This window comes from Pan paniscus, chromosome 23 (genome assembly GCF_029289425.2).
Source record: "Pan paniscus chromosome 23, NHGRI_mPanPan1-v2.0_pri, whole genome shotgun sequence".
Taxonomy (NCBI): domain Eukaryota; kingdom Metazoa; phylum Chordata; class Mammalia; order Primates; family Hominidae; genus Pan; species Pan paniscus.
Window position 1 is genome coordinate 29,891,791 of NC_085927.1, and position 18,523 is coordinate 29,910,313.

Consider the following 18,523-nt stretch of genomic DNA (forward strand, 5'->3'; position numbering starts at 1 on the left):
TTGGGCTCCCCTGGCATGAACTAACGTGTCTCTCAGGATGTCCTACAAGGACCCTCACGGCAGAAGGACCGATGGGGAGGAATGGCCCCAGAGAGCAGTTCCTTCTCTGTACCCACTAGGGTTCAGCAGAGGCTCCTGCTCCAGGCAGTACAGTGGGGCCCACATGCCCATCCTCACTGGCCACATGGGCTGGCCAGAGTCCAGCCTGGATCCCCCCAGGGCAGGACAGGACAGGTAAGAAGGGCTGAAAACCTGGGAGGCCTCCAGGAGGTGAGGGCCCTGCCACCCCTTCCCACAAGGCCCTAAGGCCCCAATCACTAGTCTCGATTTCCACAGCTAGTTTAGTCCAGGCTAGGAAAGGGCATGCAAGGGGCCTGGCCTGGAAGAAGGGGTCCCTGGAGCCAGGTGCACCAGGAGCCTCCAGCTTGCCCAAATCAAGCTGCCACTATGGCAGGGTCCTGTGGGCAGTGCTCACTCACCACCGCTCCAGCTTCACAATAGCCACGTGCGAACAGGGAGGCTCAGAGGGTAGGTGGCTCCTCAGGGGAAACAGAGCGACCCTTGTGCAGCCGTCTGGGCCAACCGATCTGCACCTAACAGCCAGCCTTGAAGGCCACCAACCCTGGGGTCTCCCGGAGCTGACCCAGGGACAGAAGGGCACCAGACACTGCCCACGAAGGTGCAACTGATCCTCCTCACCGGCACCTGGGCCCTCCCTCCCTGCCAGTGTGGCTGTCCCACCCTTCATGGCTTTCTGCATCCTCAAGCTAGGCCTGGGCTCTTCAAGTGGAGAGGGGGAGGCAGACACAGGTGCCAGGCACTGGGAACTAGGGACGGGGGCTTCCCTGGTGAGGATGGAAAAGGTTCCTACATGAGACCCTCTAGCCCAGGCCCTGAGAACGAAGGCGCCAAAGCTTCACCTAGGGGCAGCCATGGGGGAGTTTAGGCAGGCAGCGCCTGGCTGGAAACATGTCTTAGGGAAGCACTTGAATCCCGGGGTGGGGAACAAGATGGTAGGCAGGGAGCCGGGGCCGGCTGTGGCCACAGGCTGGGGACAGAGGCCAGGTCTGAGGCTGGCCCTCAGTGAGGAGTAAAGGGGATGGACCGGGAGACAGGGTGCAGGTTTGACACTGATTTTGTCTTTTGGGATGGGTCGAGGGAAGAGGCTGAGACTCTGGGCTTGGACGTTGGGTACGGAGGATGTGACACTAGCAGACAGGCTGGATCTGGAGGCCCAAGGTGTGCAGTGTGGGGAGCTGTGTGTGCAGGAGAGATGCGGGGCACTAGGGAGCCTGAACCCCTGCTCCAGTGCACAGGCCGGGCACACGGCAGGGAGGAGGCAGTCACCATTCCCTCACTTGCCGGGACCTGGGAGGCAGGGCAGAGCTGGTGATGGGCCAGGCTGGGGCCTTGGAATGACATCTGGCATGTGGCAGCGGAGGGGGGACATGTAACTGGGGACTGTGGACTCCCAGCTGGAATCCACCTCCACCTTCCACATCCACGCACTGCCTTTTGGTCTTTACTGAGCACCTGCTGTGTGCAGGGGCTGCTCTAGCCCCTGGGACCACCAAGGGCCAGCCCTCCGCAACTCCAGACCTGCACTCAGCCCCCACCCACTTCCTCCAGAGCCCCACACCCCACACACTGAGGACTCTAGGCATTTTCCCACTCTTGAAGACACTGAGCTGGGAACACCACCTCTGGCCACCAGCCGTGGACTGCAGATGAGGCCTACGGTGACCAGGAAGGGTGGAGCTGCCCAAGGTCACACAGCAAGCCGGCACTGCACAAGCTTACCCATGGCTGCCCAGCCTTGGGGAATGGGGGACTTCTGGCATGTCCCCGAGCTGGGCCCTGGCAGAAGGCAAATAAAGGCAACATCTCAACAAGGTTGTGATAGCCGGGGATCCAGGCAAGCAAGGGACAATCCAGGAAGGCTCCCAGGAGGAGGTGAGGGGCCTGGAGTCCACCCTGGCCTAAGCCCCTCCTTGGCACTCCAGCCTGCCTAGCCCTACCCCCTTCCTTGACGGGCCCCTCACCCAGCCTCAGCCTTGGCCTGACATTTCCCGTGACATTTGCTGCAAAGAAATAGAGTCATAAATCCAAAGGTTAAATTTGCACATCGCCTCAAATTGCTGGGAGAAGCAGTGGTCCCTCCACCCACTGGGCGCCCCATGGGTGCGGGGTTTGTGTGGCAGGGTCTACCCATCCCGGGGCCCTTGCTGGAGGCCCACAGGTCTCCTCCTCTGGTCCTCCGAGGCACTTCAACCACTGTTTCCCAAAACAGGTTCCTGGGCACACCAGGCCCTGAGGTACATCGCATAGGGGTGCCTCTCAGAGAAGGTGCTGCCCACCCCTCTCCAAAACAGAGCCCAAGACGCCCTGCGGGAAAGGAGCACCATCAGCACCATTCATTCCAGCAGGTCCCACATTTGACCACAAAGCCCTTATGTGATACCCCCAACATTCCAAAGAACTTCAACTCCACGGACCGTGACCCGTGACAGCCAGCTAAGAATGCCAGGGTGCCGACTGGAGAGCCAAGAGGCACCCGGGGGCCCAGGGCAGGCTGCTCTGAGTGAGGCTGGGTCAGCACCTGACACTCCACTCCCAGATCAGCCCGGCTCCATGTGCCAGGGCCCTGAATGGGGCTTACCGCCTGCCAGGCCCGTGTAGACCTACATGGGGACCCTGGCCTGTGCCCACTCAGCCCCTCCTAAGGCCACTCTTGAGGTGTGCCAACAGCCCTGCCTTTCTTCTCCACCTCCTGGTCTGGCTGCCGTGGGTTGCCTCCATCGGACAGGACACAGCTGCGGAACAGTGTCAGCATCACCCCATGCCCCGCTGCCCTGCTGCCCCGCAGAAGAGGCCCCGCAGGCCATAGCGGGCACGACCAGAGGCTGTGTGAAAGAGGCAGGGGAGAGGTGGCCCCAAGGCACCCACTGCACAAATGGCTGCCCAGACTCTACTCACTCACCATCACCCACCCGGCCAGCCCACGGTTGTCAAAGGCCTCAGCAGGCTAGGAGGGGCGGGATCTGGCCCTGCTGCCGAGTCCCCTGAAATCAGCCCAAGCATCAGGGGAGAGGCACGTGACCAGCCCCCAGACCTGGTGGGTGCCAGCTGAGGACATGGTGGGGTGGGTGTGCAGAGCTGCATCTCCCAGTGTCCAGCTCCACGGTTGCAGGCAGTGCAGGAGGCCGGTGCAGGTTTGGATAAATAAATGATGGTGCATTCTCAGGAAGGGATTCCACACACACCAGAAAACCCATGATGCACAAGAATAGTTCCCGATGTGCAAAATGTTTAAAATACAGCGATAAAAGAAACGGCAGCACAGAACACCTGGTGTGGGGGAACCCAGCTGGGCCCCAGGGACAGTGCAGGGAGATTTGCGGGGTGGGGCAGCATGTCCGCCACTCCGATCGGGCTTCCCTGGGCCACTCTGTGACCTCCTATCCTTTAAAGCATTTAATCCTAGAGATGCACGATGCCAAGGATCACACCCCTTGATTTGCCTGGCTCAGAAGAGAATCTGACAGGCTAGGAACGAACAAGCGAATGAATGAACAAATGAGAAAGTGAATGGACGGTTGGGGCAAATGCAGCATCTGGGATCTGGCTTTGAGGAGGGTGCCTGTGACCTTGGCCTGGGTGCAGCCAGACCGCAGAGCAGGGACACTGAGGGGTGCAGAGAGGGCCCCGAGAGGGCATCTGCACAGCTGCAGAGGCAGCAGGCGGCCAAGCCAGCTCCCTGAGGCCCAGGCCCTGGGTGGCTGCAGAGGGTCAGGCAGGCCAGCCTGGGGGTCAGAGGTCAGGCTCACCAGAACGGGGGCGGGACGGCATGAACCTCATTGATCAGACAGTAGCCAAGTGTCAGGAGCCCTCACTAACCCTGTGCCAGGGCCGGGCGGGGCGCCTGGCTCACACACGCATTTGTTCATTTCCAGGTCATCCTGAAACTCCCCGTGTGCTTCCTGCTCTTGACCCCTTTCCCAGGTGCACAGATCGAGGCTCCTGGTGAGAGGTTCCGGGCCACAGGCCCAGGACAGCAGGAGGGCTCCTCTGCCTCCCGCCCGTCCTGTCCTCACCAGCTGGACCCTCCTGGTGTTGCACCGGCTGCACAGGGCCGTCCGTGCCACAAAGCATGAATTCAAGGCTGGGGCAGGGACGAGGAGAGGGCAATGCTACAAGGCTGTACTGTTCCTGGGCAGAGGGAGGGGGAGAGCACAGTCCCACACACCCTGGCCCTCACAGCCTGCCTGTCACTCACAGCAACAGCAAACAAACCCTGGCCCCTCCACAGGCTGTGGGCCAGTCCCCAGCCTCCCAGGACAGCAGGACCTTCCCCTACCTTCCAGGGCCCCAGCCCCTGTGGGGGTGTCCTCCATAGACCCTCCACAAGCCCTCTGGCTTTCGGAGACCTGCTGGGCCAGGCCCTCCCTCAGCCTCTCCCCTGCTTCTCACTCCATGCAAACCTACGTTTCTGCCAGTCCCAGTAGAAGGACCCTGGCACAGGGAAACTGAGGCTCAGGGGTTCCACAGACCCCCAGGTGAGGAACAGGGGGAGGGCAGGGAGGGAGTGAAGGTACTATGGGAGGGTCTCCCAAGCTGGGCAGCATCCCTGCCCTGTCCCCCCTCCACTCACCTGTGGCCTGAGTTGCCTGACTAGGGGCTTTTATTGTCCCTTCTGCAAATGGATGGGGTGAGGGGCCAGCTGGCAGCGCAAAGGTCCCAGGAGGACTCTGCTGAGTGGGGGTGTGGGGAGGTGTTCTGGGCATTCTGAGGCAGAAGCACCAGAGTCGGAACTCCACAGGGAAAGCCGGGCCAATTCCGCCCAGCCTCAGCCTGGAAGTGCCCCGATAATCCCTGACCACTGGCCCATGGTGCAGGTGAGGAAGACTGAGGCAGAGAGGTGACCTGTCACACCCAAGGTCACACCGCCAGCAGGTGGCTGAGCCAGGACCCAAATCCAGGTCACGGTTCTGCCACGGCAGGCCCTGCACGTGCCCCTCTGCCAGGTGGCGTCTAGGTGCTGATGGCCACCCATTCCCACCCCCGGCATGGGAGCTCACTTCCTCCTCACCTCAGTAGAGAAGAACAGGGAACAGTACCCCCTTTATAGATGGGAAGACTGAGGCTTAGAAAAAGAGACTGGCCAGCCCCACTGCTTCAGCTGCTCCTCTGCTAGTATGTTTCACCCTCACACAACCTATAAGGATAACCTGCTGGTCCCCACTCTATAGATGAGCCACTGGTGGTGGCCAGGGGAGCAGGAGGTGTGGCCTGCCAATCCAAGCCCCAGTCCAGGGCCCTTGCCACAGTGCTAGTGGGCCACCCTTGCGCATCATGCAGCATGGCATCCATCTGCTCAGCACCCTACACAACACCGGAGGTAGGGGAGCTCACCACGGAACCCCTCACCAAGAAGGTCCTCACCATGGAGAAACTGAGGCACTGGAGGCAAGGCCTCTGCAGTCACGCTGGGTCACGTGCTCTAGTCAGCCAAGCTGCAGCGGCCACCAAGGGTGCCCAGGGTCTGGCCTGTTGGTCACAGTGTTGACCTCATGGCCTGAAATGGGTCTTCCCTGCCCAGGCAGGTTCCAGCCCACCATCATCTATCACTGCCTCAGCCCTGGTGGGTAGGGAGTGGCTGGGAGACCCTACCCCTCACACCCTGGGCTTTGCAGTATTCAACGAGCCCCCAACACACATTCCAGGGCCTCTGCTCCAGATTAGGCCACAGCCTGTCTAGGCACACAAGGGGCACCCACACCCTGGAGGCAAAGAGACATGCCTATGTGCCCGCAGGCACACATGATCACGCGCACAGACACACGTGCAGATGCATACCAAGTTACACACACGCACACACGCCCGAGGCGGGGACCCCCAGGACACGGAGGCAGGCAGGCAGAGGTGGGGCCCAGGATGTCTTGCCCCTGTCTGTGGGCCTGGCCTCCCCACTCAACAGACGAGCATGTGGGTGCGGGAGTGGGTATTGCGAAAGGGGCCCCAGCATGTGCCACCCGTGGAGACCACAGCAGGCATGCCGCGTGCATGCATGTGTGGCCGTGGGCGTGCAGGCGGGGGCGAGGACACAGATATGTACCCTCAGAGTCCGTGTGTGCACCCAGTGTTTGTGCATGTGCACACTGGGGCGGCGTTGGCTCGCATGTGCACCAGAGGTGTGCAAGTGTGCAGTCCGTGTAGACACGTGCACGTGCAAGGAAACGTGTGTGCAGCCTGCGGCATCATGGACATCAGCAGGGCAGCCTGGGTGGGCACCTGGGGAGCACCCTCCAGGCAGGGCATGCCCAACTCACATGGAGCCCACCCTCCCTTGCCCGCACCGCGGGACCTCACAGCCGGTGGGGCGGGGGAGTCCCACGAGGGCTGCTAGGGAGGGGTTGCTGATTGCCCCACCGGCCCTGATTCCCCCAGCCAATCCTCTCAATGTCCCTCGGGCTGCAGATGGCGGGCGTTGCTGCCTCCTCTCACCGCCCGCCCTGGAGGCAGCGCTGGGACAACCCTGTCCCCCACGCCCTCTACTGCCACCAACGCCCCCATTCATCCCACTGTGGACTGACCTCGGAGAAACGGGAGGTTCTGAGCCCAGACCGTGAGGCGGGGGTGGAGGCGGCCCGACACCCCCACCCACCCTCGGTACCCACGTTTCTGCAAAAACCCGCTCGTTAACCCCTTGGTGGCCGGGGCGCTCCGAGGCCGGGCCCCGCCCTTCCAGCCCACGGCCCCCGCCCTGGACTTGGCCCAGCATCGGGGACCCTCGGACCGCCACCCTCGGCCCTGCCGTCGCCGTCAACTTTCCCGGGAAGCGGCAACTTTTCCTGCCGCCTCCGGCTCCGCCCTCCCGGGGCCGGGGCGCCAGCGGCCCCAGCCTGGCGCGGCACTGCGGTGGCTTTCCCTGCCGCCCGGCTACGCTTCCCCCGCCTCGGCAGCCCGGGACGGGCCCTGCGGCTCCGGGGAGTGGGCGAGCCGCCCCCCTCCGCGCCCCGCCGCCGGCCGGGCTCGGGTGCAGCGCGGACACTCACCTCCAGCGGACGCCCTCTTCATCGTAGGGGTTGGGCGGGGCGCGTCGGGGACTGAAAGTCGTTTCGGGGCGGGCGCCCGTCTCCCCGCGGCCGGGTCCGCATCCAGGCGCCGCCGCTCCGGCCCGGCCCCGGCCCGGCCGCGGGACGAGGCTCGGCGCGCTCCGCTCCGCCCGGCTCTGGCTGGGCTCGGGCCGAGGGCGCGCAGGGCGCGCAGGGCGAGGGCGGCGGCGGCGCGGACTGGCGGGGCGCTCGCAGCGCGGGCCGCCGGGAGGATGAATGTTTTATGGGATCAGGTGGTTTGACGCGCGAGGAATCCGCCCGGTTCCCCCGCCGGCCGGGGCGGGGCGGGGGCGGGCCGGGGCGGGGCCTCGCGGCGGGCGGAGCGCTCACCTGGGCGCGGGCGCGGGCGCGGGCCCGGGCGGGGGCTGGGTGGCGCGGGCCGGGGTTGGGGCGTGGGCGGTGCGGCGGGCCGGGGCGCGCAGGCCGGGCCGCAGGAGGCGCTCAGCCCGCCCGGTGCACCGGCGCCGCGCGGTCCCAGACAAAGGCGGCGCATTCCTGAAGAGGCGGCGGCCCCTGCAGGCGGCGGAGGGGATGGCGGCCCGGGCGGGAGCGGGCCGGGGACGCGGGCCCGAGGGTGTGGCGGCCTAGGCTGGCCCGGTCCCCAAGCGGGCAAGGGCTTTGTCTCGAGGCCTAGGAATGGCCTCTGCCTGACCCACTCCCTTCCTGGCCTCACGAAACCCATGAATCCCCCGCCCCCTGCACAGAAGCCCCTTGCTGCAGCACGATCGCCCCCATTTTTCAGTAAGAAACAGGCTCAGGGCTTAAGAGAGTTCTGGGGGCCCTCCTGGGCCTTTGTGGCCCTCTCTGCACCATCCTAGAGAAGGGACCTAGGCCTGATGTTACCCGTAACCCTGCAGGGGTCCCCCACCTCTTCCCTTCTGCGGAATGGGGGCTCCAAACCCAGAAGACGCTCTCCGAGGTCACCTGCTTAGTATCCCCCACTCTACCAAGCCAGCCCCCCACGGGCGGTGTGGGGCATGGGGCCAGAGAATCCAGTGACGCCCCTGCACACACCACACAGGGGTGCAGGTGTCCCTTCTCAGTCTTCTGCTCGGGGCACCTACCGGGCCTCACCGATGAGCTCCTAAGTGCATCCCGGGGTCTTCAGACAACTGCCAGGCTGCCCCTGCACCTGGAGAAGTGCTGGGAGTCAGCTCAGCCGGGCTGGGTCCTCCCCAAGCCCACCCTGCATGAGAGGACCATGCAGATGAGGGTCTTGCAGGCCCACCTGGTGTCAGTCTGTAGGACCCTGACTCAAGGACGGAGTGGGCCAGCCTGATGCCTTGATGGCCCCCCTCAGAGCCCAGGTCCACTGATATGAAGCAGAGAGACCTGGTGACTGGGCAGCCCTGTGCTCTCTGCCTGACCCTGGCCATGGAGGTGGCCCTGAGGGAGATGAGCAGGGCGCAGGGCTGGTGACCTGCCTGCCTTGTGCAGAGGAAATGAGGACCTCCCAGAGCCCTGGTGCTCCCATCTGATCCCAGTGGCAGGCAGCTTCGCAGGGCGGAGCCATGCTGGGTGGGCCCTCTGTCTGGTGTGGAGGCTGCACTGCCCACATGCCTCTGGCTGCCGCTCTGTGGCCCTCATCACCTTGGCCTGCTTTATCCCTATCACCCTTGTCCCAGCCTAGGCTTATGAGGGCATTGTGGAGTGCATGCCATTCCCAGCCACACAGAAGGTGAGGTGGGGCCCAGACACCCCCAGCCACTCTGTCCCCTGGCCTCCTGAAGGGGTGGGCTGTGCACACACTGCCACCTCCCCAGAGGGTGCTGGCTGCTGAGTGCCACCAGCTCAGCCCCTGAGGTGGCTCAGTGGGTCCTCCCAGAGCCACACCAAGACGTCATCACCCATTGCACAGATAGGGAACCTCAGGCGAAGCTCACAGAGCCAGTGGGAGGCTGAGGCCTGACCCCCAGACAAGCATTCTTCTCCAGGGTCCCTGCACACAGCAGCCCCCAGGCTAGGAACTGAGCTCTCGCCACAGGGATGTATCAGACCCTAGATGAGTCATGTGGCACTGACCATCAGTCTGAGGACAGCGCTGGGGTGGACCAGGCTCCAGTCTCAGGCTGCTCTGTGCTTGCAGAGAGGCCTTGAGAGGACACTTGCTTGCTTACTCCGCGGGCGTCTCTTCAATTACCAGTGACCCAGAGCAGCCCACTATAGCTGAAGATTGTGACCCCACACCCTATGTCATAGGTTTAAAGCCCCTCCCACCCCTCCTGCAGCAGCGGAAGTGACCATTCTGGGGCATGGGATGGGCATGGGGTAAAATGGGGAGCAGGGGTGGCCCTGGAGGCTTCTGGCACCAGCACCCTCTCCAGCCACCAACCTGGCTGTTCCCGGTTGCTCTGCGCTGGGACCTGGGCCTCCACCTCCCCACAGGTCTCTGCAGTGGGAGCAGGGCTGAGGCCTGCAGAGGGAGCGCTGGGGGATGGGCTGGTTTCCTCTGTCCGCCACCTCGGTCAGCACGTTGGCCAGCACCCTCCCCACTGGAAGCTGGGCCCACTCCTGGGTGCTAGCTGGGATGGTTAGGCGTCGGCCAGTGCTGATAGGGAGTTATGGGGGTGCAGAGGCAGAGTTGAGCAGGGCTAGGCAGCTGGTCGGTCTGCTACCAGCAAGGCACAGCCCACTTCTCAGGCTGCGCATGTGGGAGGGTTTGGTAAGCCACATTTTTCAGGGTGTAGCCGGGTGAGGGGTAGCATGGGGAGTGGTGTACTCTCTGGGCAGGCGACCACGGAGCCATCACCCCCCAGGGCCCAACGGGCAAGAGGGGGAGCAGCTGACGGCTGGTGAGGGGCTAGCAGGGAGGGCTTGACAAGGGCTGGAGACCCTGGTCAAGGGGCACAGCCAGTTCTATCGGGTGACCTCATGGGAGGAGCCAGGGACCCTGTGGGCAGAGCCTGGCCGTCTGCTGCCCGGAGTCTACACCAATCAGTTCCTAGGAAGCCCCAGCAGGGGTGCTGGGAGGACAGGCCATCTGTGCCCAGCTGATGCAAGCTCCCAGGCTTTCTGGACACGTGGCCCTGGGGATCAGGAGTGAGCTGGAGACTGCAGACAGCTGTGCCCTCAGGGCCACACAGACCTGTCACACCCTGCCTGGACTGGGTCAGCAGGGCCACACGGGCATCTGCCTGAATCGTTCCCCACCTCACACCCACCATGTAGGGCACATCCTTTGCCAGCTTCCCCACCCACCACCCCCCTCCAGTGAGGCCAGGGGCTGCCTCACCTCCCACCCCCACCCCCACCCCCAACCTGGGGCTCCGCCTCCACCACCAGCATGCCGGTCATGAGGGCCCTGCCCAGCTGTGTGACCTCAGCCCAGCCCCTTGGCCTCGCTGAGCTTGCACAGCATGTGGATGAGGCAGACGCTAATGCCTCAGGGTCTGGTCAGCTGGTCACCGTCCCTCCTTTGTTCACCTCTCCTGTCCCCTGAGAGGATCATGCAGGGTTTTCACTCAAAACTCCAGGCCTGCCCATAGAAGCCAGCTTGAGATGAGGGGAACTTTCACGGTGGCCTGTCTTGGGCTGACAGGGACACGGTTCAGCCTCCTTGGAAGGTCACTGCTTCCCAGGGCTTGGGAAGACTCATCTCCTGCCTGGAGAGATAGGTGTGCCATGGCTTTCCTTGGCATGCCTGTGCGGTACTCACGGACATCCAGGCCCTCGGTGTCTCCTGGGGAGGGATGGGGCAGCAAGGAAACTGGGTCTTTACTCCACACATTCTGGGCCATTCCAGGCCAATGCAAGGAGGGACCAAGAAGGAAGCTAGAAGGTCATGTGAAAAGCACATGCCTGCTGCCCAAGCGTGTCAATGTGACTGACCTTCCCTGCACTCTGAGTGGGCGGCTGGGGATGTGGTCCCAGTGCCAGGGAGCTGGGGGGTGTCGGCCTGCCATCTGCTCTCACCATGGAGGGCGGCTGCATGCCCAAGGCCTAAGAGGAGTCTGTGCCAGGCCTGCTGAGTGAGTCATCCCATTCAGTCCTACAGTGTAGACACTACTACCACCACCCATTTTCCAGACCAGAGAAGGAGGTCTGAGGAGCTTAGGTGGACCCACATCTTGGCAGCCCCTTTCTGCCCTCTCTTTGTTCACAGCCTCTGCCTCCTCCAGAAGCCTCTCACCATCCCCCATCCCTGGGGCTGCAGAGGGTGTCCTGGCCTTCCCCCATCAGTTCTGCACCCCTGAGGACTCCCATCCCTAGGAGTCCCTCTGCCCAACTTTGGTGCATGTTAAGCCATAATTAATTTGCTTCCTCATCTCTTATTCATCAAAGCCACAGCAGCAGCAAAGGGGGCTGGCACAAGGAAGGGACCGAAAACCAAACCCTGGCAGTGGCCCCAAGAATCCCACTGGGCCTGCCCATCTCCAAATGCCTCTGACCCTTCACTAGCGAGGGCCTCCTCCCACAGAATGGCATCCTGGATTGTGCCACACTAGGCAGGCCCCCTGACGGACCATGTGCACCTCCCACCACCTGGAGGCTGCTGGGGACCGTCAATGGGACGTGTGCATTGCACAGTGATGGCGCTTACCTCTGCCTCCCCCAGCCCTGGACTGGATCCCTTGTGGCCCATCTCCAGGATGGGAGCCTGAACGGAGACGAAAGGACACTCGGCCAAGTGGGACATGCCGGGCTGGCACCTGGACCCCTGGTCCGCCACTCTTCCTGGTGCCTAGAGGAAGGGGTGAGTCCCCAGGGCTCCTGGACCTTGAGATGAGCTCGGGCCACTTGTGTTCGCCAGCAGATGGGCTCAGGGTCTTCTCTCAGTGGGCACAACCGACTTGGTGGCCTCTCTCTGGGGAGGCCGGCTGGTGGGGGCTGGGGAGTAGGCGGCTTCTGGTCCCCGAAGGCCCAAATCTGGTGCAGGGGCAGAGCTCCGGAAGGCGGGGGTCCCTGGGCTGTGCCCAAGGCATCCGCTGTGGCTTCACGCCCCTCCCCCGCCCCTGCAGGGAGTGTGGATCCTTCTAGAGCCACCCACCTGGCAGTGACAGCTAAATTGGGAGCTGCTGTTCACACCAGGAGCCCAGCGGGCAGTCAAAACCGGGTCGGGGGGGAGGGGCACCCGCTGAAAACACCCACAAGCTCCCAGTGGGGCAGGGAAGGCAGGGAAGGCATGGCGATAGCTGTCAGCAGGAGTGGGTGGGGAGTGGAAGGCAGGGTAGACCGCCAAACCCATCTTGGGGCCACAGTGAGATGGCCCCTGGGATGCTTCGGCTGGCCAGTGCCCAGCCTTGCTCTTGTAGGAGCTCCCTGGGTCCCTGGGCACCCCACTCTGGGCCACCATGATCCATGCAGCATGCAGGTTTGTTCCGTTTCCCAGATGGAGAGGCTGAGGGCTTACCACAGGGTTCCATCAAGGACACAAAAGGGCCAGCCTGACTCTGAGCTCAGTCGCCCCACCCTCCACAGCCTCCCTTGCTGCCTTCATCTGCTCACTTCCTCAGTCACTCAACAAACACTCTGGGAGGCAGACTGTAACACCCTGCCTACCTCTGCTGGACCCCCATTCCGCATATCCCCACTGGTTACAGGTGCGGAAACTGAGTGCCTGGGAGGCGGGCCTTGGCCTGAGTCCCCCAGTCAGTGATTCCAGGATAAAGGGCATAGCCATGCCGTGTGGTCACTTGAAGCCCACAGGGGTGACTGGGAAGAGCCCACCTAGCACCCCACATTCTGCCAGGGTGACTCAGACCAAGTCCTTGGGGCTCTGCCCCCCAGCCAGTGGCTCTGCCTCTGAGAGCCATGGGACAGGGAGCTGTGCAGGGTGGGGCCAGCAGAGCCTGTGCCCCTGCCCGAGCTGGTCCTGATGGGGCCTGCCCTGACCCCTTCCCAGGCTCACGGGTGCGGAGCAGGGCGGGGCCAGCCCTGGCCTTGCAGTGAGATGGGGGCCTCTGTGGGCAGTCCCGGAGGCCAGGCCCTGGGGCTGGGACTCACTGGCACAGGGCCTAAGTTTCCTCCTGTGTCCGCAGGCCTTATTGCCTGCAAGGGAGGTGGAGGGGCACAGGGGCGGTGCCCAGCATGAGGAGGGGCTCTGAGGAGGCTGCAGCAGCCGGCGGGCCTCTGAGACTGGGGTATTTTTAGCCAGGATTCCTGCTGACGGTCCAGGCTGGCCGGGGTTTGCTGCCAGCCTTAGAGGCGCTTCTCCTAGTCTGTGTCCGGACATCTGGGGTCTGCTGGCCCCACCCACCCTCTGCTCAATGCCCCCGCCCCACTGGCCCATCCAGCCAGGCAAGGGGCTCCCAGGAGGCTGGCCATGGTGGGAGCAGAGCCCAGGGCCCTCGGGGTGTGGCTGAGAAGAGGCCACATGGGCTGCTGGGGGCTGCCTGGGTCCTGGGTCTCCAGCTCCCAGCTGCCACTCTTAGCCGGCCCGCTTAAGGGGCAGGTTTCTGGAGGCTCCGGTTCATGCCCAGGCTCGAGTTCTGAACTGAGCATTCTCGGTCCGCTGCCTGCTGCCTGCTGGAACGGATGGCTCAGCAGAGCGGCCACAGCTTGGCTCCCCCCTGGGCACTCCTGCCTGCCCTTGCCGCTTAGGTGCTCTGGTCATCAGGCCTCTCTGGCTGGCTCTGCCAAGGTGCATGTGTGCAGGGCCTGGGCTTGCAGGGCCTTGTGGCCCAGCCAGGACCACCTCCCTTCCCATGGGCAAGTGAGGACATCCAGAAAGAGGGTCCTCTGCTTCGGCCACTCCCTTGGGACACCTCTCCACCCCAAGGCCTCGCATGGAAACAGAGTCCAGCACTCAGCGTCATGCCTATGCACTCCACCGGCAGGACTGGCTGAGTCCTGAGGAGCCAGGCCCTGGGGCACAGGCCAATGGGATGGAACCCAGATGAAAGCCCAGTGCTGGGACCCACGGCCCATTCTCTGGCCTGGCTGAAGCCTGACGGCTTGTTCCTTGAATGAATCAGGAGGCCCATCCAGAGCAATTGTGAAATTCACATGAAAGAATGAGCATACGGAGAGAGATGGGCCATGTCGCATCCTGAAACGCCTTATATTCTAAGACCATGATAATTAACACAGACCCTGGACAGTCACACGATGGGAAAGAGTCCAGAAAGAGGCTCAAATGCAAATATGAGAAGAGGCAGGTCAAATCCAAGAGGAGAGATGGAATATTCAACAAATAATCCCACATATACAATCAACACTTGGCCTTAAGACAACGGAATTGACATATGGAGGAAACATTTGGATTCCTACCTCACTCCTTGACGCTAAAACAAGTTCCAAGTGGAACTAAGATTTAAAAAGTAAAAATGAAACCATAAAACTCCTAGAAGAAAGCATGGAATGCAAAAAACCAATCTTGAGTCACTCTAAGAATTACACAAAACCCAGAAGCCATGAAGTAAAAGATGGGTATATTCAACCTCGTGAAAATAAAAGGCAGATGCACAGAGAGAAAAAAACCACCATAAAATGATAACCAACAAAGGGTAGAAATATCGGCAACTCAGTTCACAAAGGGCCTTTTTGGTTCTCAATACAAATCGTAAGAAAAAGAGCAACAGCCCAAGAGAAAAATGGGCAAAGGCATGAAAGGAACCTCCCATCACCCCCTGCTGACCTTCACTCAGAGTGAGAAACATGCAGATCTAAGCTGCAGTGAGATGCTGCCCCTCACCCACAGGGATGGCAGCCGCATCAGGCTGGGGGTTCCCTAGGGGGCCTGCTTAGGGGCTCCCACAGGTCTGGCTGTTGGACGGCAGGGAGAGGCCTGCAGGTCTGGTGGGGCCGGGGTGAGGCACTCACAGATATGTCTAGTGGGGGTGAGGAGGGGGACCGCCTGCAGGTACAGCTGGGGGTGTCAGGTCACTGGGGATGGGGTGGAAGGAGAGGATGCCCATTCAAAACAGGAAATATATATATTTTAAAGTAAAACAGGCTAAGTGCAGTGACTCACACCTGTGATCCCAGCAGAGCGGGGAGAATCCCTTGAGGCTAGAAGTTCGGGACTAGCCTGGGGAACACAGTGAGTCCCAGTCTCTATAAAAATTAAAAAATAAAATTATCTGGCTGTTACGGTGCACGCCTGTAGTCTCCGCTACTTGGGAGCTGAGGCGGTAGGATCACGTTAGCCCAGGAGTTCGAGGCTGCAGTGAGCCATGATTGTGCCACTGCACTTCAGCCTGGGCAACAGAGCAAGACCATCTAGAAAAATAATAAAAAAAAATTTTTTTAAAATATAAAATAAAATAAAAACCAGCTGACATCCATCCTCTCCTTGCCACCACTGACATGGCCGTGGGCCGAGTTCTCATGGCCGTCCCACCGCGAGTCCCCAAGCGCTCCTGATGCCTGCTCACCCTTCTTGTCTTTGTTAGCGCCCCGTTAGCAGAGGCCTGCTTAACTTGTCTCTGGTCTTGCTTCTCAGGAGCCGTGTCACATTCAACAGTGGCAGCACAGAGGCCCTGCTCGGCCCCAGTCCCTCACCCTAGGCCTCCACTGCCAGGTGTGGTCCTGGTGGTCCTGGGGACTCCAGCCGTCCACCCCTGCCCAACCTTCACAGGCCACCAGCAAGTCCCAGGCCTCCCACAGGCATGGCTCTGGGCAGTATCTTTACCTTCCCAGCCTCAGTTTCTCTGATGGTGAAACAGGGTGAGATCTACTTCCTAGCAGAGAATCTGCGGGAATGGAGGCCGTGGGAGGAAGAAGACTCGAGGAAAGGAGCATTCCTGAGGGGTCCCAGAGCGGGCTGGGGCTGACAGGACTGAGTTTGCAGGCCCTGGGGACATTCCCTGGGGAGGTGCTAAGATGCCAGTCAGCTAGAGCAGCGGGGAGTGATCCAGGATGGCTGCCCAGAGGAGGGGCTGGGTCGCTGGTCCCTGAGTGCCAAGGTGGGCTGTCCATGTCTGCAGGAACACACCCACCCTGCTGCCTCCAGGAGGGGTGCTGGACAGGCCTGAGCTCCAGGATCAGAGGAAGCAAAAGCCACTCTCACCAAAGAAGAGCAAGTGTGCCTCCCCTGCCAGCAATCTGTCTGGTCCAGCCCCTACCCAGCTATCTGGGGAAAAGGCCACCTTTTCAGTGGAGGCTGAGCTCAGGGCAGGAAGAGGTTGAGAGGGGAGAAATGGAGTGAGAGCTAGAAGGTGAGAGGTGTGGGTGAGAGGAGTGAGTGAGAGGTAGGGGTGTGAATTGGGGGTGAGAAGTGGTAGGTGAGAGCAGCAGGTGAGAGGTAGGGGTGAGAGGTGGGGGTGAGAAGTGGAGGTGGGCAGTCATGGTGATAGCTTGTGGGGTGAGAAGTGGAGGGTGAGAATTGGGGTGGGAGTTGGGGTGTCACCTCCCAAACCCTCTCACCCTCAGATTAAGAAGCCCCTCCTATGGGCCCTGGAGGAACAGGCCTTTGACCCACCCCAACCCCACTGGTGTCTTGGGCAGGGAGATCTCGAGGTGGGGGCCTCAGCTCCCCATAGGACCGTCCAGCCCTGGACCACCTGACCACAGCTACAGTGGGACAAGGCCCCTGTTGCCTGTCTGCTGGGGGCCGAGCGTGGTGTGGAGGAGCCAGCAGCCCCGGCCTTCATCACAGAAGAGGAATCCGAGGCCCAGGAGGGTGTCTCTGGCACCCAACACGTGAGACCCTTTGAAAATCCCCCGAGTGCGTGGGGGGCTGGGATGAACATCTGGGGGCGGCAGCAGCAGGTGGCCCACCTGGCCAAACACACTCCTGCGTCCCCTTGTTTTTGGCAATTTCAATGACCAAAATCAGATCCTGGTATGGAGAAAAGGACATCGGTAAGGATGAAGGAAATGTGAACACTGCATGGACGATGGCTGATAATAGTGTGCCGCTATTGGCTCAGCAGCTCTAACCTACCAATGCGAGATGCTCACAACGGTGAAACTGGTGTGTGGTAGATGCGATCTCTCTGTACTGTCTTCTCAATTTTTCAGCAAAAATAAAACTGTTCTAAAGTTTAAAAGTTTGTTTAAAAAAAAAAAGAAAAAAGACAGGCTTATTAGCAAAAATCTGAGATAGAACCAAGCAGTAGGGCCCAGCCCACCCACTGCTCAGGGCGCACCAGCAGCACCCCTCTCTCAGGGACATGGCCAGGCCTGGGCCACTCTGAAGAGCTCTTCCTGGTGCTGGGGGGCCTGATGGGTTTATTCCACCTGTCAGTCTCACTGCAAAGTGTGGCAGTGGAGTCTGAGTGAGGCTGACTCTTACCCTGCCAAGGACACCCCTGCACTCAGGACCCAGCCCTGGCCCCCTTGCCCTGTGGGCTGGAGGCGACCCTGTGTGCAGATGGCAGATGGAGGGGCATGGTGCCGTTGCTCTCAGGTCAGAGGCAGCAGCCTCAGCCCTGACCAGCCCTCTCCTGTGTGGCTGTGGCTGGGTCTCTCGGTCTCTGGCCTCCTTTCCATTCCAACCTGTAGAAAACAGTGTGGTGGGGGATGCTCGGCCTGCAGATCAGACAGGCCAGGGTCAAAGCCCCGAACTACCAGCTGAACTAGTCCTGGCCGAGTGGCGCTGATGCTCTAGGCCAAGGGTCCCCTTGACAGAACAGCCATCATCTAGCTCCGCCGCAGGGCAGGGGAGGTGGCAGCGTGGGCCGCAGCCCTCGGCTGAAGCAGGGGCCAAGCGGGGCTCTGTCTGGTGCAGGGGGTTTCCTCTATGGGGCAGGGGCTCCCAAATTAGCCCTGGTGACATCTGGAGCTCACCTCTGGGGGCTCTGGGGGCTGAGAGAGCAGGCGGGGCCCAGTTCTATCAATCATCTGCCTTGTTCCTGGGGGATCGCGGTCAGTCCCAGCCTCCCCACATGTCCTGGGGCGGGGCAGGCCTGCTGGAAACCCAGGATGCAGAGAAGAGCGCCAAGCACCTGAGACAGGGCTCCGAGCACGGAAGGCAAGGACGCCTCCCTCAGCCTCAGCTGGGGAGCCGGTGGCCCTGCATGCACTTTCTCCCGTCGGGGGAGCCTGAGCCCTGACCCAGTCCCGAGGCCCATGTGTGCACAAAAGCCTCCTGCTTTCTCACCCAGGACACTGGCGATCAGCGCGTAGGCGAGCCGGAGCCCAGCTGCTGCGCTCCCTTCCCTCCCGGGACCGGGCCAGCTGCATCCTCATGCCTGGGTTTCAGGGCTTCTTGGGGGATGTGATGGCACTGCCTGAGGACGTGGGATCCTTCCACTTTCAGTAGAAGGCCCCACACTGGGGCCACACGGCTGTCCCCAGCACCCTTCCAGAAGGGACAACCCACTCCTGGGAGGTCTTAATGTAGACATCGAGGTCCCCCGAGCTTCCTCCATGGCCTGGCCACTTCACAACCATATTTCTTTATGTTCCACGCGCCTTGCCTGCTCCATGGCCAGGACCAGGGCCACCATCTGTGCAGCTTGTGAGGGGACAGCTGCTGTGGGCTGGGCTGCTGAGGCAGGACAGGGGTCCGGGCCAGGGAGGGG

General features: G+C 61.8%; 1 protein-coding gene across 1 annotated transcript in view; it reads right to left on the reverse strand.

Annotated features, from left to right (window-relative positions):
- RTN4R (reticulon 4 receptor) overlaps nucleotides 1–7,292 on the reverse strand; it is a 28,875-nt gene extending 21,583 nt beyond the window's left edge. Inside the window, exon 1 of the mRNA XM_034952289.4 lies at nucleotides 7,056–7,292. Within this exon, the coding sequence (XP_034808180.2) occupies nucleotides 7,056–7,077 (22 nt within the window). The 5' untranslated portion in view covers nucleotides 7,078–7,292. The remainder of the gene's footprint in view (nucleotides 1–7,055) is intronic.
- Nucleotides 7,293–18,523: the final 11,231 nt, after the last annotated feature.